Below are 21,856 nucleotides of genomic sequence, written 5' to 3'. Positions count from 1 at the left end.
ATTTAGATTCATACTTGGCTGTACCATTAAACTTGCTCTTAATGGACACATCGAAGCACAGTTGCAGGCTTGCAGCAGTGGTCCAGTGGATACGGAGGTGGTGGCAACCGGAGATGACGCCTCCGCCTCCGCCGCCGCGGCGCCCCGTGTGCGTGACCGGCGCCGGCGGGTTCACCGGCTCGTGGCTCGTCAAGCTCCTCCTCTCCCGTGGCTACGCCGTCCACGCCACCCTCCGCGACCCAGGTCTCTTCTTGAGTTCTTATTTTTTCTGTTCTTTCCTAGTATCCTCTTGTGCTGCATCTTCTTGTATGTGGGTTTCTTTATCCTTTTCCTGGTTTCAGATGATCCCAAGAACGCGTTTCTGAAGCAGCTGGAGAACGCTCCGGAGAACCTGCGCCTGTTCAAGGCCGACGTGCTCGACGGCGGCTCGCTGACGGCGGCGTTCGCCGGCTGCGAGGGGGTCTTCCATCCGGCCACTCCCGTGCCGGAACACAAGACGGTCGATCCGGAGGTAAATACTCCATTTACACACACACTTCTCTGCAATCTGCAGTTCTTCTGCTGATCCTATGTTTGCTAAACACGATTGTTCAGAAGGAGATGCTGGCTCCTGCTGTGAAAGGCACCAGAAATGTGCTCGAGGCTTGCTCTGCTGCGAGCGTTCAGAAACTCGTCGTGGTCTCATCCATCTGTGCTGTTTGCTTTAACCCGAGCTTGCCTCGAGACAGGCTCATAGATGAGACTTGCTGGTCAGACAAGAAGTCATGCAAAGAAAATGAGGTCAGAAATTGGCCTCTCTTGCTTTTCTCTATCGTTAGTTTTTCCTTGATTCATCAGTTAGTTATTAGGGATGATTGCTAGAAAGTAGCTAGGATTAATTTATTTTGAGCAAAATGTTGCCAAACTAGTGTTCTACAGATAGCAGCTTAACACTTCAGAGTTCAGACAACTGCAAAAAGAAAAGGGGGAAAAAAAGCTCTTTTAGCCTTTCGTTGGATTTCCTGGTTAATAGTAGCTAGGATTAATTTATGAACCTCAAATTCTTGTGTTGGCAGAACTGGTACTGTCTTGCCAAGACCGAAGCTGAAGAGATGGCCCTGGAATATTCAGAGAAAAATGGACTGCATGTCATTACGGTTTGCCCTGGCGTTATCTTTGGGCCACTGTTGCAGACTGTGCTACTCAACACCAGCAGCAAAGTTCTGCTCTACATCATGAAAGGTTCACCTCACCCTCTTTTCTCAATGGAGAGAAACTAGAGCACGCTATCCCGTCCGAACGGCATAGTTAGACCTTGTTTAGTTCCCAAAATAAAAACTTTTCACCCATCACATCGAATGTTTGGATATATGCATAGAGTATTAAATGTGGATTAACAAAAACCAATTACACAATTAGCCAGGAAATTGCGATACGAATCTTTTAAGCCTAATTGCGCCATGATTTGACAATGTGGTGCTACAGTAAACATTTGCTAATGACGGATTAATTAGGCTTAATAAATTCGTCTCGCGGTTTACTGACGAATTCTATAATTAGTTTTTTTATTAGTGCCCGAACACCCCATGCGACACCCTATATAATACCCGATGTGACACGCCAAAACTTTACACCCCTGAATCTAAACACTCCCTAACTTTCAAGCTTCATGTATAATTTTGATAGATGGGACGACTACAGAGCTAGGCCACATGCTCTGACATGCCTATGTGCTAGGTGGCTTGGATGGAGTCGGGCCAATATGTAATGGATAGATGCTCTTCGTTATTTCTTTTTTTTTATAAAATAGGGAATGAGAGCTAGGCTGACCAATTAGGTTGAGTCACCTAGATTGATACATGTGATGATACTAATATTTGGAGATACATATCATGTCTATTTGTATCAAACTTGTTGGTGCTCATGGGTATCTGACATGGTAATTATGTCCTAGATATGGTACCGTATTGGACTTGGTTACTAGGTATCGGAAATGGTATCCATAGGTATCAGACCTGAGGTCTCAAATATGGTACCATAAGTACTATTAGACTTGGTTACTAGGTATCAGATATGGTACCATAGGTATCAGACCTGAGGTCTCAAATATGGTACCATAAGTATGGGACTTGGTTACTAGGTATCGGATATGGTACCATAGGTATCAGACCTGATACCTAGGTACCGGATATGGTATCCACGAATACTAGACTTGATACCTAAGTATCGGATGTGATACCCACGAGTATCAGACCAAGTACGTAGGTATTGAACATGGTACCAATAGGTATCAAACATGGCACTTATTGTATCGGATATGATACTTATGGGTCTCAGACTAGGTACCTAGATATATATCAAAGATAGTAATATAGGTATAGTATCATGTTTGGTACCTAGGTACCGATTAATTGAGATGAAAATTAGAAGGTTTCATCTTAAAAAAACAAAATCAAAAAATAAGAAAGAAAAGGGGACAATTTAGTGACTTTCCCCTCATCGGTGCTGCTTCAATAGTACAACGTAACAAATTTCTAAAAAATTTTGTAGCTGCATGCCAAGCTAGGGTCCATTTTATATGTGGACATCAATGGAAATCCGGAGGGCCCATGTCATCTCATCCGCACATATTCAACATGGACCCTACTTCTCGTCATTTTTTATCTTCCCGAGCTATCCGTATGAGAAGTGGAAAGTTGCTTGTGATTTGTGAGAATGCATGTGTCAGATCATATGCAAGCAGGGAGCAGGTTCTATTAAGGCCCTGTTTAGTTCTCGAAAAGAAAATTTTTAGGAATTACATCGGACGTTTGACCGGATGTTGGAAGGGGTTTTCGGACATGAATGAAAAAACTAATTTCATAATTCGTCTGGAAACCGCGAGACGAATCTCTTGAGCCTAATTAATTCATCATTAGCACATGTGGGTTACTATAGCACTTATGGCTAATTATGGATTAATTAGGCTTAAAATATTCGTCTCGCGATTTTCATGCAAACTGTGCAATTAGTTTTTCTTTAATCTATGCATGTGTCTAAAGATTTGATCTGATGTTTTTGGGAAAAAAAATTGGGGAACTAAACCGGGCCTAACTATACCGTGCAAACGGTATCTGTTTTCTAGCTTTTCTCAATGGTTTATAGTTTCTACAGTTTTTGTTTGTTCTGGTGATTGGTGCACTGATTCCATCAGTTTTGGTTGCAACGCAGGAGGCCCTGATGCACTAAGCAACAAATTCTTTCCCATAGTCGATGTCCGCGATGTCGCCGATGCTTTACTTCTAGTGTACGACAAGGCAGGGCCATCTGAGCGATACATCTGTTCTCAAGAACAAATGGACATGAGGGATTTGTTGGATTTGATGAAGAGCATGTACCCTAACTACAGCTACACAGCCAAGTAATTTGCCTTGTATCATTATCATCATCAACTATCCTATTCATGACAGAGAAACTGAAATGACATCAGGTTATTGCATCAGTATCACAAGATGAACACAATTATTTTTGCAGAGTGGTTGATGTGGATATGACTACGAGTGTTGAATTGACATCAGAGAAGCTGAAGAAGCTGGGCTGGAAACCTAGGAAACTCGAGGAGACGCTTGTCGACAGCGTTGAATCCTACAAGAAGGCAGGCTTTGTAGATGACGAACCTTGCCGGCTTCCCCATCTTTACCGTGCACCAGATGCTCAGGAGTGAACAGCCGGCGCCGTCTTGCTGCTACTGTTCTTGATCTAATTGTCACTGAAAAAAAAAGTTTCCAATAATACTGTAATAGATGAGGGATCAGGTGTTCCTGTCCAGTGTCCACATTATCATCTGCTCTGTTCCATTAGTGAATTGATTCAGCCTGTGATCAATGACACAATTTATGCCTGGCAATAATTGAATATTGTCTACTGATTAAGATGGACAATTGTGTGTGTAATTTTAATATATCCGCCACCCGATTAAACAAATGTTTGATGCTACTAGCAGAGCAGTAGCAATGGACTTTTGTAGTTTTGTGTTGCAGCCGACCCAGGCATGGACCTCTCGATCGACTTCTTGCTGATGTTCATCTTTTTCGGCTTTTTGCAAACGCGCAAAAAGAATTGCACGTCAGTATATTTGCTTATGTTCATCGATCTTTTCCTTTGTTGTCAGGTCAGGTATGGTGATTATACGTGTTCTTGTTTCAGATGATCCCAGGGACGCGTTTCTGAAGCAGCTGGACATTGGCTCCGGGGAACCTGCACCTGTTCAAGGCCGACGAGCTCAACGGCGACGCTCTGACGGTGGCGTTCACCGGCTGCGAGGGGGTCTTCCATACCGGCACTTCGGTGCCGGAAGACGAGACGGTTGATCCATAGGCAAGTGTGGAGTGGGATCCTCTACAACACTACATATGCAGTGGGTGTCACTGATATGTGATATGTGAACCCTGATATGCGTAACATGCGTCATTGACATGTGGGTCACTGGGTCTGGGTTTGGTGCAAGTACGACCCACGTGTCAGTTACAACTACTGCATATGCAGCACCGAATAGGATACGTGTCCGATAAGTATATATTTGTACAATTGTGAAAGGACATGTAGTCTAATGGTTACAGTGACCTGAGTGGCGCTCTAAGGTTCTGAGTTCAAATCTCCATATAAACGAATTTTAAATTGGGTTATTTGAGGGGCTAAGTTTCCAATTTAAAAAAAAAGCTTTTAGATTTGGTTATTTAAGGGGCTAAGTAACTAAATAATGCATATATCCGATTGTATGTAGATGCTGGATAAAAAATACCCTTCTCTAAAGAAATATATATTTGTACAATAACTCTTCTACAATCTTACAATCTAGCTGGTGATCATATATACATGCAGAAGGAGATGATGGTTCCTGCTGTGAAAGGCACCAAAAATGTGCTCGAGGCTTGCTCAGCTTCCGGTGTTCAGAAACTCGTCATGGTCTCCTCCATTGGTGCTGTGTGCTTTACCCGAGCTGGCCTCAAGACAGGGTGAGAGATGAGACTTGCTGGTCAGACAAGGAGTTCTGCAGAGAAAATAAGGTCAGATATTGCAAATTAAACTGTTCTTCGTGCAGCATTAATTTATCTTTCGGGGACTAATTTATTGACCTCCAAATATATTCTTGTGTTGGCAGAACTGGTACAGCTTTGCCAAGACCGAAGCTGAAGAGATAGCCCTGGAATATTCAGAGAAAAATGGACTGCATGTCATTACAGTTTGCCCTGCCCTTGTCTTTGGCCCACTGTTGCATACCATGCAACTCAACACCAGCAGCAGAGTTCTCCTCTACATCATGAAAGGTTCACCCTCAAAGGCACCCTCCTCCCTTCGTCCTATGATAAATCAATTTGTGTAAAGGAATATGAATGTATCCTATGTTTAGATTCGTGTACAAAAGTCAATTAATTTTAGGACGGAGGGAGTAGTTTCTAGCTTTCTAATACGTATTTCCTCTTGTACGCTGACTAAATTAGTTTTGGATTTTTGGTTGCAATCCAGGACGCCCTGATGTTATGAACAACAATTTTTGGCCCATAGTGGATGTCCGTGATGTCACTGATTCTTTACTTCTAGTGTATCATGTATGACAAGTCAGGGCCATGTGAGAGGTACATATGTGCTCAAGACCAAATGGACATGAAGGATTTGGTGGATTTGATGAAGAGCATGTACCCTAACTGCAGCTACTCGTTTAAGTAACTGCAGCTACTTGCCAAATTTTGCCAAAACCTCAGGCCATACACCACCTAACTTTAACTTACCAAAATTTGGTATTACCATAGTTTTGTAAGTTGTTTTTTTCTCAACGAAGGGAACAAGCCCTAAGTGTTTTGTGCTCAAAACATGAACACGATTTGAGCAGCTCCTCTCTCTCTGTTTTTTTTTTCCTTGGTCAGATTGGTTGATGTGGGCAACAAGGTCGAATTGACATCGGAGAAACCGACAAAGTTGGGCTGGAAACCTAGGAAACTTGAGGAGACGCTCGCCGACAGCGTCGAATCCTACAAGAAGGCAGGCCTTGTAGACGATGAACCTTGCCGGCTTCCCCATGTTTACCGTATGCCTGATACCCAGGAGTGAACACTGAACTTGTCACTGAAACACATTTTTTCAGTAAATGTGTTTTCTGTCCTCATTCTCAGCTGCTCTGCTCCATTCAGGATTCAGATGCAGCTTTGTGCTCAGTGTATATGCATCCGTTTCAGGCTTTCATCTCAACCTGTTGATCCGTGGAAAACTGCTTGTGATTTATAGCAGTCATTTCTGATGCTCTATGCAGCAGCAGGTAGCACTTCTTCAAGAGAAGTGTTAATTCCTATGGTCTTAAAACTCCAGCACGGTAACTAACGGATGGAGAGTTTATTTCTGAGAAACAGTTTGATAAATAGCTTATGAGATTTTGAAAGAGCTAGTTTCTAGTTCATTTTCTGAATTCTATAGCTGCAGAGTAATTTGGGTGAGATTTGCTTCTATCCAACAAAAGGTACCTCGAGGTACCAAATCGTTTTCGATCGTTGGATCTAACAATGTCCTGTCCAGGTAGATCCAATGATCGGAAACGATTTATTAGCGTGAGGTACCGTATCTCGAGATATTTTTTATTGGACCAGAGCAAATCTTGTTTGGAAAAGCTTCTAACAATCACAACTTCTTTCATAATCTTCAGCTTTCCAAACAGACCCTCGAATGCTGGTAAACAAAAATTCAGTTAGAGAAGAGAGGGTTTGGAGGCCTCAGAAAGCAGAGGTTCATCTCGTGTGCCTTGCAAGTGAGCACAAGAAAGTCGGCCATAGTGAGATGGATCATGGAATTTATGGGCCAAATGTTGAGCTGGGCCTAGGAGATTTAATGGGCTGCATTGCTTGAAATCTTCATCATTGGGCAAATGTAATAGAGCTCGGAATTTTCATGCTATTCGATTCGGTGAGAGCATCCAAAAAAAATGTATTTTTTTTCAAAAAAAAAAATCAACTTTCTACCGATCTGACCCTAAGCGGCTAGACCCGAATTCGGTATAACCTGATCAGGGTATTCTTTCAGTTCTTCCGTAATATCTGCGGATTGAAATCAAACTTCGCTAGATGCATTTGATTTGTTTTGTTGCATTCTTCATCAAGAAAAACACTACTACCAGTATTCCTTCGCAAGAAGAAAAAACAAATTCAAACAATTATTCTGACTTCGCCACCTATCGAGAGCTAAGATGCGGTCTAGAACCTTCTCCCCACGACCCCCGACCCCCGGGCCCACCGTCAGTCACACAACCCGACCCCACCGAAATGACGGAAATGCCCCTGGCCGCGCCTTTCTTTCCCCTCCTGCAAGCCAGAGCCGCATCCCGCGAGGGGTTTAAGAGCGAAGCCCTCGCCGCCACCCCGCCTAGGGTTTTTCCGGATCTCGCCGCCGCCTCCTCCTCCTCCTCTCCACCTCCGCCGCCACCACCGCCGCCGCCATGGCCATCGGATCTCTCATCGCGTCGAGGCTGGCCAGGTCCACCGGCCACGCCCTCGCCTCCGCCGCCTCTCAGGTTCCACCCCTCTCTGCTCTTCTTTCTTTTCTTGGTGAAGTGGTAATATTATTTTGGGATCTGTAGTGTTGATTTGCCTGCGTGCGATGGTTGAGGTGATCTCATGTAATGTATTTTGTTTGTTTGATTGATCTGACCAGGCTCCGATGGCCCGTCACGCGGCGGCGTCTCCTCTGTTGTCCAGGCTTGGATCAGTGGCTCGTGCGTTCAGGTAATTTAGTAGTCGTCTTTTGTGTCGATCTCAACTGCTCTTCTTTGTGCTTGATGGGTGGTTGATTGGATTCGCTCTGTGTACAGCTCAAAGCCTGCCGCCGCGGATGTTATTGGGATCGATTTGGGAACGACCAACTCGTGTGTCTCCGTTATGGAAGGGAAGGTGTGGTCTTTTTTTTCTTTCCCTGTTCCATTCGAAATTTGTTATCTTTTCTTGTTTGTAAAACAGTTGGTGCCTGATTGGTGCCTGATTCAGTAGCATATCTTGAATTGGTGCCTGATTCAGTAGCATATCTTGAACTGCAATATAGTTGTTGAATTGGAACAATTTGTGATTAATAGGATATTCTGAATTGGATCAATTTGTGATTAATAGGATATTCTGACTAGTCATGATATTCTTTTAATTGGATAGTGATACATTCAGTTATTAGTGAATTATGGATGCTTTAGTATAGTAGTGATGAATATAGTTGTTGTGTGGAATTAATTTGTGATTAACAGGATGTTCTGACTTACTGTTACATTCTTTTAGTTTGGTATCTATATATTCGGTTAATATTGAACTAGCCATGCTTTGTTATAGAAGTAATGAATCTGTTTGTGCAGACACCACGAGTGATTGAGAATGCGGAAGGCGCAAGGACGACACCCTCCATTGTTGCCAAGAACCAGAATGGTGATCTTTTGGTTGGCATAACCGCGAGTCGGCAGGCAGTGACCAATGCCCAGAACACGGTCCGTGGGTCTAAGCGCTTGATTGGTAGAACTTTTGATGACCCACAGACTCAGAAGGAAATGAAGATGGTGCCTTACAAGATTGTCAGGGGACCTAATGGTGATGCTTGGGTGGAGATGGGTGGGCAGCAGTACTCCCCAAGCCAGATTGGTGCATTTGTTCTCACCAAGATGAAGGAAACTGCAGAGGCTTTCCTTGGCAAAACTGTCTCCAAGGCTGTTATCACTGTCCCAGCTTATTTCAATGATGCTCAGCGCCAGGCTACCAAGGATGCTGGTAGGATTGCCGGGCTAGAGGTGATGAGGATTATCAATGAACCCACTGCCGCAGCTCTGTCATATGGGATGAACAACAAGGAGGGTCTGATTGCTGTATTTGACTTGGGTGGTGGCACATTTGATGTATCAATCCTTGAGATCTCCAATGGAGTTTTTGAGGTAATTTTCTTTCTCATTGCATGTTCATATACTCTAAACCTAAGCATATCTGTTGAACATGTGTGCTGATCATAACTTTTTGTACCACATGTGTGCTGATCATAACTTTTTGTACCATTTTCAGGTCAAGGCAACCAATGGAGATACTTTCCTTGGTGGTGAGGACTTTGATGGTGCATTGCTTGACTACCTGGTTAGTGAGTTTAAGAAGTCTGACAACATTGATCTGAGCAAGGATAAGTTGGCCTTGCAAAGGCTCAGGGAAGCTGCAGAGAAGGCCAAGGTCGAGCTTTCCTCAACCATGCAGACTGAAATCAACCTCCCCTTTATTACTGCTGATGCCACTGGTGCAAAACACTTCAATATTACCTTGACCAGATCAAAGTTCGAGTCTCTTGTGCAGTCTCTCATTGAGAGAACTCGCATCCCCTGTGTGAACTGCCTGAAGGATGCAGGCGTATCTGCAAAAGACATTGATGAGGTTCTACTGGTTGGTGGTATGACGAGGGTGCCAAAGGTTCAGGATATTGTTTCTCAGATATTCAACAAGACACCAAGCAAGGGTGTCAATCCTGATGAGGCTGTTGCCATGGGAGCTGCCATTCAGGGTGGCATCTTGAGGGGTGATGTGAAGGAGCTCCTTTTGCTGGATGTCACTCCCCTCTCCCTTGGTATTGAGACTCTTGGAGGCATCTTCACAAGGCTAATTAATCGGAACACAACCATTCCAACCAAGAAGAGTCAGGTCTTCTCCACTGCTGCAGACAACCAGACCCAGGTTGGAATCAAGGTGCTCCAGGGTGAGAGGGAGATGGCCACAGACAACAAGCTTCTTGGTGAGTTCCAGCTTGAAGGTATTCCACCAGCCCCAAGAGGTATGCCTCAGATTGAGGTCACATTCGACATCGATGCCAATGGTATTGTCAAGGTGTCAGCCAAGGACAAGTCCACTGGCAAAGAGCAAGAAATCACTATAAAGTCTTCAGGCGGTTTGTCTGAAAGTGATATCGAGAAGATGGTGAGGGAGGCTGAGCTACATTCTCAGAAGGATCAGGAAAGGAAATCATTGATTGATCTGAAGAACTCTGCAGACACCACGATCTACAGCATTGAGAAGAGTGTCAGTGAGTACAAGGACAAGGTTCCTGCTGAAGTCACCAATGAGATTCAGTCTGCTGTATCTGATCTAAGAGCAGCAATGGCTGAGGATGATTTGGAGAAGATCAAGCAGAAGCTTGAGGCTGCAAACAAGGCAGTTTCAAAGATTGGAGAGCACATGCAACAAGGTGGCGGTGGCGGCAGTGGCGGCGGCAGCAGCAGCAGCAGTGGTGGTGACCAGACTCCTGAGGCTGAATACCAGGATGCTGCTAAGGAAGCTAAGATGTAGATTTGATCTACATCTAGTTTCTACCTTTTTTTGTTCATGTAATAGGAAGTTGACATCTTACCCACCCCTGGTTTCTTAGGTTTCTAAGAGGGTTGCTATACCTGTAGCTTTTTTGGGCGGAGAATCGCTGATAAATTGTGAGCGGGAACAAACTCATTGGTTAATTGAGCCATCCACGAAATATTTCATTATGTTTCGTCAGATGTCCAGCTTGCTCAGTATTTGCAGTGCTGTTAATCTGTTGTGCATGCTTGTGCTCCCTGATTTCTTTCTCATGTTCCTTTTGTTCATGATTTTTCTTTTTCCTTTTCCTGTCATCTGTTATCGAGCTCTTTCGTTCAGATGATTGTTATTTGCAGTAGATGTCTTCTTTGTGGGTTCTTCGGTTGTCTGAGATATGAGAAATAGGCAATATATCCTATCAGTGGAACAATCAGTTGTAGGAAACATATACTGGTATCATGGACGAGGCCGCTGCTAGCTTGCTCCTAGTCGCTGAAGATGTGTAGTTCGGCAGTGTATCATAACAACTCACGGTGCTAAAATATGCGAAACATAAGTTCAGAGGTTACAAATGAAAAGATCCGAAATATCAGAAAATTCAGAAATATAGCTGGTACGTCGCTCTTCCCACCTGCATCTTAGTTTTACCTGCACTGATGCAACATACTGAAACGTCTGAATGATCAACTACTACATCTGAATGATAACTTAAAATGATCTCACCTGTAAATCATTTCATCTCACTAACAGGTGCTAAAAGATGCAACGTGCTGAAACCTCTGAATGAAAACAAAAAACAATTGGTGCTCCAAGCTGCAATTATCATTACAAGTCAACAAATTCTACTGCAGCTAGACCTGATCACATGCACAATAGCATACTACCGAATGGGGAATGCATTGTGGATCGTGATCACTCGAGATTTACTCAACCATTCAGCTAGTCCTGACCACATGCACAAAAACATACCGAATGCTGAACAAAACCGAAAGCACACAACCATCAGTACAAATATAATTTAACACCAAATAGGTTCAGTTAACACATGCATCTGACAGAAAATTCAAGTTCAGTAAGGAAAATCTCGAGTACATCCAAGCTCAGATCATTAAGATAAGATATGATGCTAATTTAATCTAGGGCTACCAGTACAAGATGAGAAACATGGGCCATTGCAAACAGCAACTAATCCAGAGATCACACTTGTGCAGCCTCCCTTTCACGGTTCCACTGCTCAATTTGAGCTCTCCTCTCCTCGCTACCATCCCTGACAGGACTCCTAGTCCTGGACCTGTGCCGCCGCCTGCTGCCATCGCTGTCGTAGCTGCTGCGGTGCCTCTCGCTGCTCCTCCGGCTACCTCCACGGTAGTAATCGTGGCTACCTCCACGGTAGTAATCGTCGTGGTCCCTGGACCGCGATGAGCTCCTCCGATCATAGTCCCTCCGGTAATGGTACGGGCTCGGGCTGCGGCTCCGGCCATGGCTATGGCTTCTCCGGGACCTATGCAGGTGCCCAAACAACCTCTTCCTCAGGTCTCTGCCGATCTCCTTGACGTGCATGAAGTTGCAGTACCCACCACGGTTGCAGCTGTTCTCTTCATATTGCCGGCAGGTGGCCTCCCGGAAATCGGACACCGGCGAGAACTCGACAATGATAGGACGGCCGGAGTAGTACCGCCCCGTCAGCGCCTGCAGCGCTCTGGCGGCCTGATCCTCCTCCCTGAATTGAACATACACATTGCCGATCATGTGGTCGGCGAAGTTGTCACACACGTGGAGGCTCTCGATCTCGCCGTACTTGCTGAGTTCCTCAAAGATGTCCTCGTAGAAATCCTCGAAGTCGGCCTGGATCTTCTCAGGGTCGATGGGGTTGCCCTGAGCATCAATTCCAGGGGTGATCATGTCCGGACGCAGGTACATGTTGGAGAGCAGCAGCGTCGGCGAGACCGACGGCTTGTTGTGCAGGCGGGAGCATCGGTCGCCATGGCGGCACGCGCCGATCTTGAAGTAGAAGGGGCAGTTCACGCGGTCCTTCTCCGTGCCAAAGATGGAAGCGAGGTGCTCGGCCATGGATTCGCTTCGCCGCTGAAAAAGCTAGAGATTTCTCTGTTGATATACACCACCACAAAAGGGTCAGAAATTGCACACGCAACACACAAGCAGCTAGGGATTAGGATTAGCCAAGAAACACATCGAGTATTTGAAGCCAAGGACAAGAACTTGATTTATAAAGGCATCCACTGCTACTGCAATTCCGAATTCCGGTTCCGAAACCTTCAAAATAACAGCACTTAAAATTTTCGTATTCGGATCAATATTGACAGAACGATAAATCAATTGGAAGGAGAGCTAATCCATATCTTATTTTCGCTTCGGTACAGTTTGATTTCGGCATGATTTTGTGTCAAGATGAACACCCTAACTTCCAACCTGATAAGAATCGATAGATAGATAATAAGACACGCAAAAATACAACATCAATCAATCCATCCATCACAACCGAGAGAGGAACAGTCAATCCAAATCCGAATCAAATCTACCACTACTACGCTAACCGCTGTGACATACGCAATCGGACGCGGGAAACGGAGACGGAGGAGGCTTACCGGAGATCTGCGCCGCCGTCGCCGGAGGGGAAGCAGGAGGAGGAGTACGGACGAATTCGGTGGTGGGTTTCCTGCTTCGAGTAGCGTCTGGAAGCGCATATAAAGGCCTTCCAGGGAAATCCAGCCGTCGGTTGTCGTATGGACGGTCCAGATGCGCTGGACGGGAGAATACTAGAAGGTTCCTGCTGTTGTGGGCTTTTTGGGTTAAGCTCGTGGGCTGGGCCGGTTCTGAAAGATTCGGGGTAGAAGTTTTGGGCTTTGACATGTTCAGGCTTTGTAGCCCATTAAAGCCAAAGTAGTTATACTTCTTGTGAGTATTATTCGGAGAGAGCTACAAATCGGACGCCCGATGATATAAAAAAAATAGGACGGTCAAATGTTTCAGTTGACCGTTGGTGCAACATTACGTTATACATGGTGAAACAAAAAAATCAACCTCTGAAACATATAAAAATTTTGTGAAACACAATTAGAATACATGGTGAAACATATTGCTATCACGTATGAAACATTAAGTTCTTATTGTTTGAAACATATGTTTTTCTTTCATCAAAATATAGTCATGTGATATCTTATTGTAAAGATTTAATTATAACAAATTCAACGGTATGATCAAATCACTCATCGCATAAATAGTTTGGAAGAAAAAGTATTTTTAAGATCACTAAATACATGCATACATGTATGGTGTGGGGAGAAAGCCAATCGAATGGCATGAGAGAGTAGTGGCGTAAACATCCCATACTTTTTCTCGGTCATTTATGAAACATTAGGTTATATATGGTGAAATAAAAAATTCAGTTATCAAAACATTTAAAATTTTTTTATGAAACATAATGAAAACATGTGTTGAAACATATTGCTATCGTGTCTGAAACATTAAATTTTAACGGATTGAAACATATACTTTTCTTTCATCGGAATGTAATGATGTGATATCTTGTTGTAAAGATTTAATTATAAAAAATATAATAGTGTGATCATATCATCGATTGGATAAGTAGTTTAGGAGAAAAAAATATTTTAAAGATCATTATGTCATGTAATGGATATATGAAGTGGATATGGGGATAGTAGTTTGTCCATCCGATTTTTCACGATACGTCAGACGTCCGATACTAAGCGTTTCTGGTATTATTCAAACTTTCTCCATTGGAAACTTCTTTTTTTTTAGTTCGTTGTATTATTATATTTTTGCACCCTAGCATGTATAATTCTATATCATAGTATTATACAATTTAAAATATTCGAAGGTTTATTGATGAAATAATATTTCCTTTGTTCGCTTGAGTAGCTTTGTGATCCTGCTTGATGAATCTCTATTCGAAGATTCTTGTGTTTTCATGTTCTGTATATGTATTCATAGCATAGTTTTGTGTTAATGATATTCTTATGTTTTTTCAAACTTGCATTTCGAATGAGCACTTAGTCATTCATTTTATTCAAAGAAAATATATAATAAGAATATAAGTCATATGTAAAATACATTTAATTATAAAACAAGTCACAACAAAATAGACAGTACTCTCTGTCCCAAAAATAACTTAGCATCTACGCTTTGTCCCAAAATAAGTTTGCTCTCGTCCCTTTAATCTACCCTTGACTAGTAAATCGATAAATTTTATTCTTTCAGGACACCCTTACCTATCACTTAGCTACCAGAGACAATTTTTTTACTCTATCTTATTTTTGAACACCTATGATTAAAGATAAAATTATTATTTTTTTGGACAAATAGAGTATTTACATTGTTCTTTTGTACTACTATCTTTGTCTCTAAATAATATAATTTTAGTCCAATAACTTAAGTTTCTCATTTTCTCTTCGTATTACATATATATAGTATTTTTTAATCTCTTTCTTAATATAACTTTGACTAGCTAAAAACGGAAGGAGTAATAATAAGACGCAAATGGACAAACCTCATATGAAAAAAAGTCAACAATATCAATACTAATAAAAGACAAAACATGACAAGATATCAAGATAATAATCACCTGTATCAGATAAGCCGAACCCTCCTTGAGTCACCGGCACGCATACACGGCACGTTTCTGCGGAGATCGATCCCACACTTCAAGACAAGCTTCGACGACTTTGAACTCGAACGAGCAATATATATATAATCTTCAGTGAGAAAAGCCTCAGAACCACACCCTCGAGAGCCCGAGCTGGAGAAGAAGAGAAGAAAAGGCGGCCACGGAATCGTCGGCCGCCGCCACCTCCGCCGCCGGCGCAGAGCTCCGCCGGTATCGGCCAGGTGGCTCTTCTCCTCTCTCGGAATCGAAGGCGAGCGCGCGCTTTAATTTCTTCATCTCCCTCCATCTTCTTCATTGGCGGCGGCGGCGGCGGTTTTGCGGCGGCGCGTGCAGGCCAGCAAGAACGAAGCTAAGGTACGCGTTCCAAGCCCTCCTCCCGTCGTCGACCTCCTCCTCGGCCGCATGATCCCGGAGGAGATCTCGATTCCGACGTGTGCCCGCGCGCGTTGCTATCTCCTATCTGCATCTGTTTTTTTTTTAAAAAAAAAAAGAAGAAGAAGAAGAAGAAAAATTGTTCTTCAGTCAAAGCTATAGTACTCTCCCTATTGGAGTGTGCTCATTCGATCAGTCATCAGTCAGAGCTAGATGATTGGCAGATGTAAGCTACAGTTTAGTTTGTCAGTAAATAGTATAGTACAGTGCAAGCTCCATCGTCGGCGACGATCAGATCAGGCTACTGATGGCATTTGCTGCACGGCTGTGCGAATGAGCTGCATGCACTTGGAGTTGATGTTAGAGTTTGTTAAAATTAAGTTTCCATATGAATTAGGCTAGGAATTTAGGATTCCTCCCTATTCTCCCGATTCTGTTTCTGTAAGTCGTTTAGAGATAAGGTAGTCGAGCTCTAGTATTTTGTACAGTTGACTGACTCCTTGGAGTTGTTTTGATCTTGCGCTTTGCATTGACTCAGTTCAAAGCTGTTTTGATCTTGCACTTTGCATGGATGAGCATATCGATATAGGGGTGGATCGAAACCATGTGAAGTCTGAAACTCTGAAGCTCATTTCACATGCTCCTGTAGTGTTCTTCTCCTTTGGGAGAATCTCAGTTACCTGCTCTTTTTAAAAGCTAATCTTGTGATACTTCGCTGCATCAACTTCTTGTAGCCTAGTGGTTGCAGTGACCTGAGCAGTACCTTAAGGTTTTGAGTTCAAATCTCCATAGAAGCGAATTTCAGATTGGGTTGAATTTCAGATTAAGTTGTTTGCGGGGTTAAGTTCCTAATTTAAATGGCCGCATATATCCGGTTGGATGTAGATGCCGGGTAAAAAATACCCTTCTCTAAAAAATAAAAAAAAAATCAACTTCTTAGTTTATTTATCCTCTAGCCCTTAGTTTTTCTTCCTTGTGGTAGACTGGTAGTTCGCCCTTCTTCTTGTTTGGTTTCGCATGTAGTAGAATCCTTGGAGACAAGGAAGAAGTAAAACTTGTTTGGTTTCGCATGTAGTAGAATTATTGGAGACAAGGAAGAAGTAAAACAGTTGTACAATTTGCAATCTCTGTACCATGGACATGACATTTGGTCCAATAATGGTCCTTTCTCATCATTGTAGCAAAAAAAAACGTTTTTTATTTTAGAAGTTTATCTTTTAGACGATCAAATACGCATTTCTCGACATGAAACATGAGAACTATTATTAGTTGCGATGCACTTAGCATGTTTGATGGTTTTACTTTTCAGGACAGGGAACAGTGACTGCTTGTTGAACTAAGCTACAACAATCATGGGCCTCCTGGAGCTCTTTATTACAGCATGTGTGCCGGTTCTGAACATGCTTCTGGTTACTGGTGTTGGATCATTCCTGGCAACTGATTTTGTTGGCATACTGAACAAAGATGCACGGAAATATCTAAACAATGTAAGTTGTGGTGATTGGGGTAAATTCAATTGTGCAAAATTGTAGTAAATATTTTGCTAATACAAGCCATACATCATCTCTGAATAAATAAACTTTTTTGCCTGCAGATAGTATTTTATGTATTTAATCCATCTCTTGTTGCGACCTATTTAGCACAAACAATCACATTGGAAGGCTTGGCTAAATTGTAAGTCTCCCATGTTTCTTTGCCAAACTGTCATTGAACAACTGAAATAAAACAATTATTTTCTTTTTACCCACAATGCAGGTGGTTCATGCCTGTGAATATTCTTCTTGCTTGTACCTTTGGGTTAATCCTTGGATGGATCGTGGTACATGTCACCAGAGCACCGGCTAGGCTAAGAGGCCTCATTTTGGGTTGCTGTTCTGCTGGTAACTAGGAGTTCCTCTGCTCTTGTAAATCGACAGCACATATCTTTTAAAATTCATGCCCTTATAGTAGATAAACATAGTACAAATCCTTCACATACATATTTATTGTGTGGATGTTTGGGCCCATGTATGTTAGTGTGGAAAACTCTTTGCTTTATGAAGTGCTAGCTTCTCATGCTTATGCAAAGCTCCACTTATAGTTATAAAACTCTTATATTTATTTTCTGTTGGTTATTCCTCTGGAGTTTATAGTACTACTACAAATCAATGTCAATCTGAGTATGCAACGCATCATGCAAGTGTCATTGTCAAAAACATTACCTCTTCATGGATAACCAAATGGAAAAGCTGAGAATCAATTGTATGTATACAGTAAGTCATTACCAGTACCAGTCCAATGATCCAATCTTAAGGTGTCCCAGCATCCCACTAGGCCATTATTGACACAATTCAAATCAGCCAATATGAGTACAACAGACAAGGCTGTCTTTATATTTCAGATGGTATAGATCAGGTAGTCCTGTTGGACCATTGTACTAGCCATAATACTGATAACCAACCACCTCTGCTGGACTTGAACCGTACATGTAACAAAAAGGAGATCTTAGGACAAGATCATGATTGAACATGTCGAGGATTTATAACATTATTTGTACAATATTTTCTGCCAACATTGAATGGGACACTTTAGAGGACTAACTGAACTTGGACAGTTACACCTTACTAAGAGTCTGTAGTCAATTGATACTTGATAACATTGAATGGGACAATTTAGAGGACTAACTGAACTTGAATAATCACACCTTAGAATACTACAACCCTCGTTTTGTTTCTTCCGGTGCCTAACGTTGATCATTTCCCTTGGTTGGATGCAGGCAATTGGGGCAATATTTTTCTCATCATCATTCCTGCTCTTTGCAAAGAGAAAGGAAGCCCGTTTGGAGCACCTGATGTTTGTCACACTTATGGATTAGCGTATTCTTCACTCTCAATGGCTGTAAGGCTATATCTGTTTTTTGTATCTAAAATATTCTGCAGATAGTCGATGCAACTGTCTTATGTTTGTGAGCTGTAATTGTGATTAAGAACACCGGTGTCACAATCGTCAGTGATTTGCTGCAGCTTGGTGCTGTCTTTCTGTGGACTGTCGCGTATAACATTATGCGAGCCACTTCAAAAGTGGCTGATGAAGGTAATGCTCGAACAAATGATACAAAAGTATCCAATTCAGGGAGCAGTACAGGAACAGCGTCAGAAGAGAATTTATCAATCCCAAACGATAACAATCAATGCACACTCCCTTTGATATCCAATTCAAGTGTACCTTCAAGCAAAACTAAGGTCTCTTAATGCTGGAAGAAATATTTACCTTTTACAAGTTCAAGTTGTACACTGTTTTAGTGCACAATGTTGTTATGACAATTTGTTGAATTATAAACTTTAAATTTTCATAGGTCACATTGTCAGAGAGAGCGAAGCGATTTGTATCATCAATGTTCGGAGCAATTGACTTCAAGAAGATCTTTGCTCCTTCAACCATTGCTGTGGTATGCTGAGTATTACAAACTTTAACATTGTGTTATAAAACTATGCTGAGTATCATTTTTCATTTTGTATAGATTATTGGGTTTATAATTGGAGGAACGCCTCTAATTAGAAATGCTATTATCGGAGAAAACGCTCCTCTTCGTGTCATTCATGAGTCAGCTGATCTAATAGGGTAACACCTCCACATCATTTCTATTGTTTTCTGAACATTCTTCATGGTGTTCCAAATCCTATTGATCAATGATAATGCTGCCTTTTTCTCTTCATTTTGTCCTTTTGGATTAACTCCGATCTCTAATCATTTTTACGTGTTTTTTTTTCCTGCACAGTGGAGGAGCAATTCCATCTGTCACACTGATAATGGGAGGGAACCTCCTCAATGGTAAGCATGCTACTATTCTCACACTAAACAACCTGACAGAAATACCAGTACATTTTACTGACGAAAAGAACAATGCCATTAATCTGATGACCTGAAACATTAACTCTTTTTTTCCAGGATTACGAGGAGAAGCAAGCGTCCAGCCTTCAGTGATAGCGAGCGTAATCGTCGTCAGATACATTCTTCTCCCTTCGCTAGGCACCTTGCTCGTCAAATCGGCGGTTCACCTGGGCCTCATCCACCCTGATCCCCTCTACCAGTTCATCCTATTGCTTCAGTACGCCGTGCCGCCGGCGATGAACATTGGTAGGAAAGAAAGAATGGAATAATCTTGAATACGTAAAATACATGGCCGGTCCTTAAACTTGAGAGCAAATGCTACTTAGATCCATACACTTGAAAATTGCACATTTAGTTCTACTATCTTGGTTTAATGGACTATAGTAGGTCCAAATCTTATTTGACCGGAGCTGACCGCCGATGTGGCATTCCACGTAGGCAACACATTTACAGCCAGCCCCCTGTAGCAGCGAAGAATTGCAATTTGCCCCTTCGTTCTACGGTACCACCCTAGAACCCACGAAAAAGACGAGGGATTTTGTGGGTTTCAAGGTGGCACTGTAGCGCGAAGGGGCAAATCGTAATTCTTACCCCACTCATCTTGAATCTTCATGTCAACTGAAGAATTAATACTGAATCTTGGTGTGTGTGTTTTTGGTTCAGGGACCATCACGCAGCTGTTCGGCGTGGGGGAGAGCGAGTGCTCCGTCATCTTCGTGTGGGTGTACGCCCTCGCCTCCGTCGCGGTGACGGTGTGGTCGGCGTTCTTCATGTGGACGCTGTCGTGATAGATCGATCGATCGATCGGACGCCGCGTGCCGGCGTGAGGAGGTTTCAGGGGGTTCAGAGACGACGACGGCGAGACGTACGGTGCGTTCCTCCGGCGAGACAGGATGAAGCGACCGGGCAAGATGACGCCGGCGAGAGGGCGGCGCGGCTGCTGCTGCATCGCATTTGCGTCGCTGGAGAAGATGCAACGCGACATCTAGCTAAGGCAATTCATGGCGTTCGTGTTCGTTGTCTCATTCCGAGCAAATAATGTTGTGATTTGTATTACTATCTGTAATTCGGCGTGTGTGTTTGCCGCCACATTTTGGCTAAATTAATCGATATTTGGGCCGGGCCGGGATGGCCCAGGATCCAGCGAGAAACGGTTATCCGCTAAGTCCACTCTGACTCCCTTAAATACAGGTCCAATCTGATTCGTATCCCTAAACTATAATACTGAATAATTTGACCCTCCCAACTATTAAAACCAGTATAATTTGACTCTTTCAATGGTTTTTGCTGACGTGGTGCGTTGACCTAGTCCAATATGTTAGAGTCAGCATGTGGGGGCCACGTGTTAGTGACTCTTCTCTTCCTTTGCTTATGTCTCCTTTTAATCATCATATTTCCTCTCGGCTACATAGCATCTGCAGGATGTAGTGGGGCAACGGCGGGCGACGGTAGGGCAGTCCTCTAGGCACCCGGCTACAATGAGCCCTCCGTCACCAAGTCCACTGCCGTAGCATGCCCCTCGCCTAGAGTAGCATGGTCATGGGCACCGTCATCATGGAGCTCAATGCCGTGGCGCCTGCCGGTGGCGTGGCATGGGAGGTGGGAGGACGGAGGGACTAGCGCACGGAGACGAGAAGATGGAGTTGGGTGGTGGCCGTCGGTTGGCAAGTCTCCTCGAGCTCGTCCACTATCATGAGCTAGAGAGAATAGATCCCACTGGATCTGCGAACACAAAAAGGAAGCTATCGTGCTCTGGTGAGGTCTTCCACGCATGCTGCTCCTCCCTACTTCTCCTCCCCCCACCGACGAGTCCCACCCTCTCCCTTGACCCATCCCGTTGCCCCTTGCCATTGGTTTCCGCATGTTCCTCTAGTGTGAGCATTGCCTTCCCCCGCCGCCACGATGTTTCGGAGGCGAGGGGGCGGCAGATGGCTGCCACAGTGCTCACGAGCCTCGCGTAGCGGTGTTATCTAGCAGTGGCCACTGTAGAAGTTGTACCTTCTTCCTCCTACCACTGGCAGTGCTCCCCGCCGACTGTCGCTCGACGACCACGCCCTATGCTGCCTGCCTTCCGCATCCTCTGCCACTCACCGACCGCATCCTCTGCCACTCACCGACCGCATCCTCCACCGCCTCAGCTAATCCCTCCACCTCCTCAATTGACGACGATGCCAGGGTGAGGCTGCCCGCCCCCTTCTTACTCTTAGGGGTGAAAACGGTACGGAAACTTTTCGGATTCCGGGCCTGTTTTCGGAAACGGAATCAGCCGGTCGGAATTTTTTCGGAATTTCTCAGAAACGGAATCGAAAACGGAAATATTTTCTCGGAAACGGAATCGAATATGATAATAGCAGTTTCCGTCGGAACTCGGAATCGGTCGGAAAAATTCCGGAAAAATTATCGGAATTTCCGAAGTTAAAAAGGCCCATAGAATCAATAGTCTATAACTCGTCCCCAAGTTTTAAGCCCAACCCAAATCGCGGCATCTACCCAAATAGTGGCTAACCCTAGAGGAGAGAGACAGCCACACGGCATCGCAACTTTGCGAGACCGCGAGCCGGCGGCGAAGCATTGCGCTCCGCCCACCGCTAGCGCCCACCGCTGGTCCGCCGTCCTCGGCTCCTCGCGACCTCGCCCCTACCGTCTTCGCCGTCTCGTACCGCCGCCATCTCGCGAC

The 21,856-nt window shown here is 43.8% G+C and overlaps 4 protein-coding genes and 1 pseudogene across 5 annotated transcripts; 4 read left to right on the top strand and 1 right to left on the bottom strand.

Moving 5' to 3' along the window:
* The first annotated feature begins 57 nt into the window (after positions 1 to 57).
* On the top strand, positions 58 to 3,899 carry LOC9272624 (cinnamoyl-CoA reductase 1). The gene is made up of 6 exons (XM_015755213.3): positions 58 to 243; positions 342 to 511; positions 595 to 780; positions 1,056 to 1,221; positions 3,190 to 3,379; positions 3,493 to 3,899. Exons 1-6 carry the CDS (start codon positions 114 to 116, stop codon positions 3,680 to 3,682), a joined length of 1,032 nt encoding a protein of 343 aa, XP_015610699.3. The 5' UTR covers positions 58 to 113; the 3' UTR covers positions 3,683 to 3,899.
* A 110-nt stretch (positions 3,900 to 4,009) lies between these two features.
* Positions 4,010 to 6,162, top strand: LOC107278867 (cinnamoyl-CoA reductase 1-like; annotated as a pseudogene).
* Positions 6,163 to 7,321: 1,159 nt separating this feature from the next.
* On the top strand, positions 7,322 to 10,490 carry LOC9270165 (heat shock 70 kDa protein, mitochondrial). Its single transcript, XM_015756297.2, has 5 exons — positions 7,322 to 7,513; positions 7,654 to 7,724; positions 7,811 to 7,889; positions 8,336 to 8,902; positions 9,027 to 10,490. The coding sequence occupies exons 1-5, from the start codon at positions 7,439 to 7,441 to the stop codon at positions 10,287 to 10,289; spliced, it is 2,055 nt and encodes a 684-aa protein (XP_015611783.1). The 5' UTR covers positions 7,322 to 7,438; the 3' UTR covers positions 10,290 to 10,490.
* A 778-nt stretch (positions 10,491 to 11,268) lies between these two features.
* On the bottom strand, positions 11,269 to 12,962 carry LOC9268567 (splicing factor U2af small subunit A-like). 2 transcript variants are annotated; one of them, NM_001404859.1, is made up of 2 exons: positions 12,899 to 12,962; positions 11,269 to 12,398 (listed from the first exon to the last, which is right to left on the bottom strand). In NM_001404859.1, exon 2 carries the CDS (start codon positions 12,360 to 12,362, stop codon positions 11,490 to 11,492), a length of 873 nt encoding a protein of 290 aa, NP_001391788.1. In that variant the 5' UTR covers positions 12,363 to 12,398; positions 12,899 to 12,962; the 3' UTR covers positions 11,269 to 11,489. The 2 variants fall into 2 exon arrangements, with proteins under 2 accessions (NP_001391788.1, NP_001391789.1); NM_001404860.1 differs by having other exon boundaries at positions 11,269 to 12,722; positions 12,899 to 12,959.
* A 2,082-nt stretch (positions 12,963 to 15,044) lies between these two features.
* Positions 15,045 to 20,344, top strand: LOC9272362 (protein PIN-LIKES 3). Its single transcript, XM_015757009.2, has 11 exons — positions 15,045 to 15,291; positions 16,619 to 16,796; positions 16,904 to 16,983; positions 17,065 to 17,189; positions 18,065 to 18,186; positions 18,312 to 18,530; positions 18,644 to 18,736; positions 18,809 to 18,909; positions 19,067 to 19,119; positions 19,237 to 19,425; positions 19,843 to 20,344. Exons 2-11 carry the CDS (start codon positions 16,662 to 16,664, stop codon positions 19,965 to 19,967), a joined length of 1,242 nt encoding a protein of 413 aa, XP_015612495.1. The 5' UTR covers positions 15,045 to 15,291; positions 16,619 to 16,661; the 3' UTR covers positions 19,968 to 20,344.
* Positions 20,345 to 21,856: the final 1,512 nt, after the last annotated feature.

This window comes from Oryza sativa, chromosome 9 (assembly GCF_034140825.1).
Source record: "Oryza sativa Japonica Group chromosome 9, ASM3414082v1".
Taxonomy (NCBI): Eukaryota; Viridiplantae; Streptophyta; class Magnoliopsida; order Poales; family Poaceae; genus Oryza; species Oryza sativa.
The sequence above is the reverse complement of the archived record's forward strand: the minus strand, read 5'-3'. Positions and strand labels throughout refer to the sequence as shown.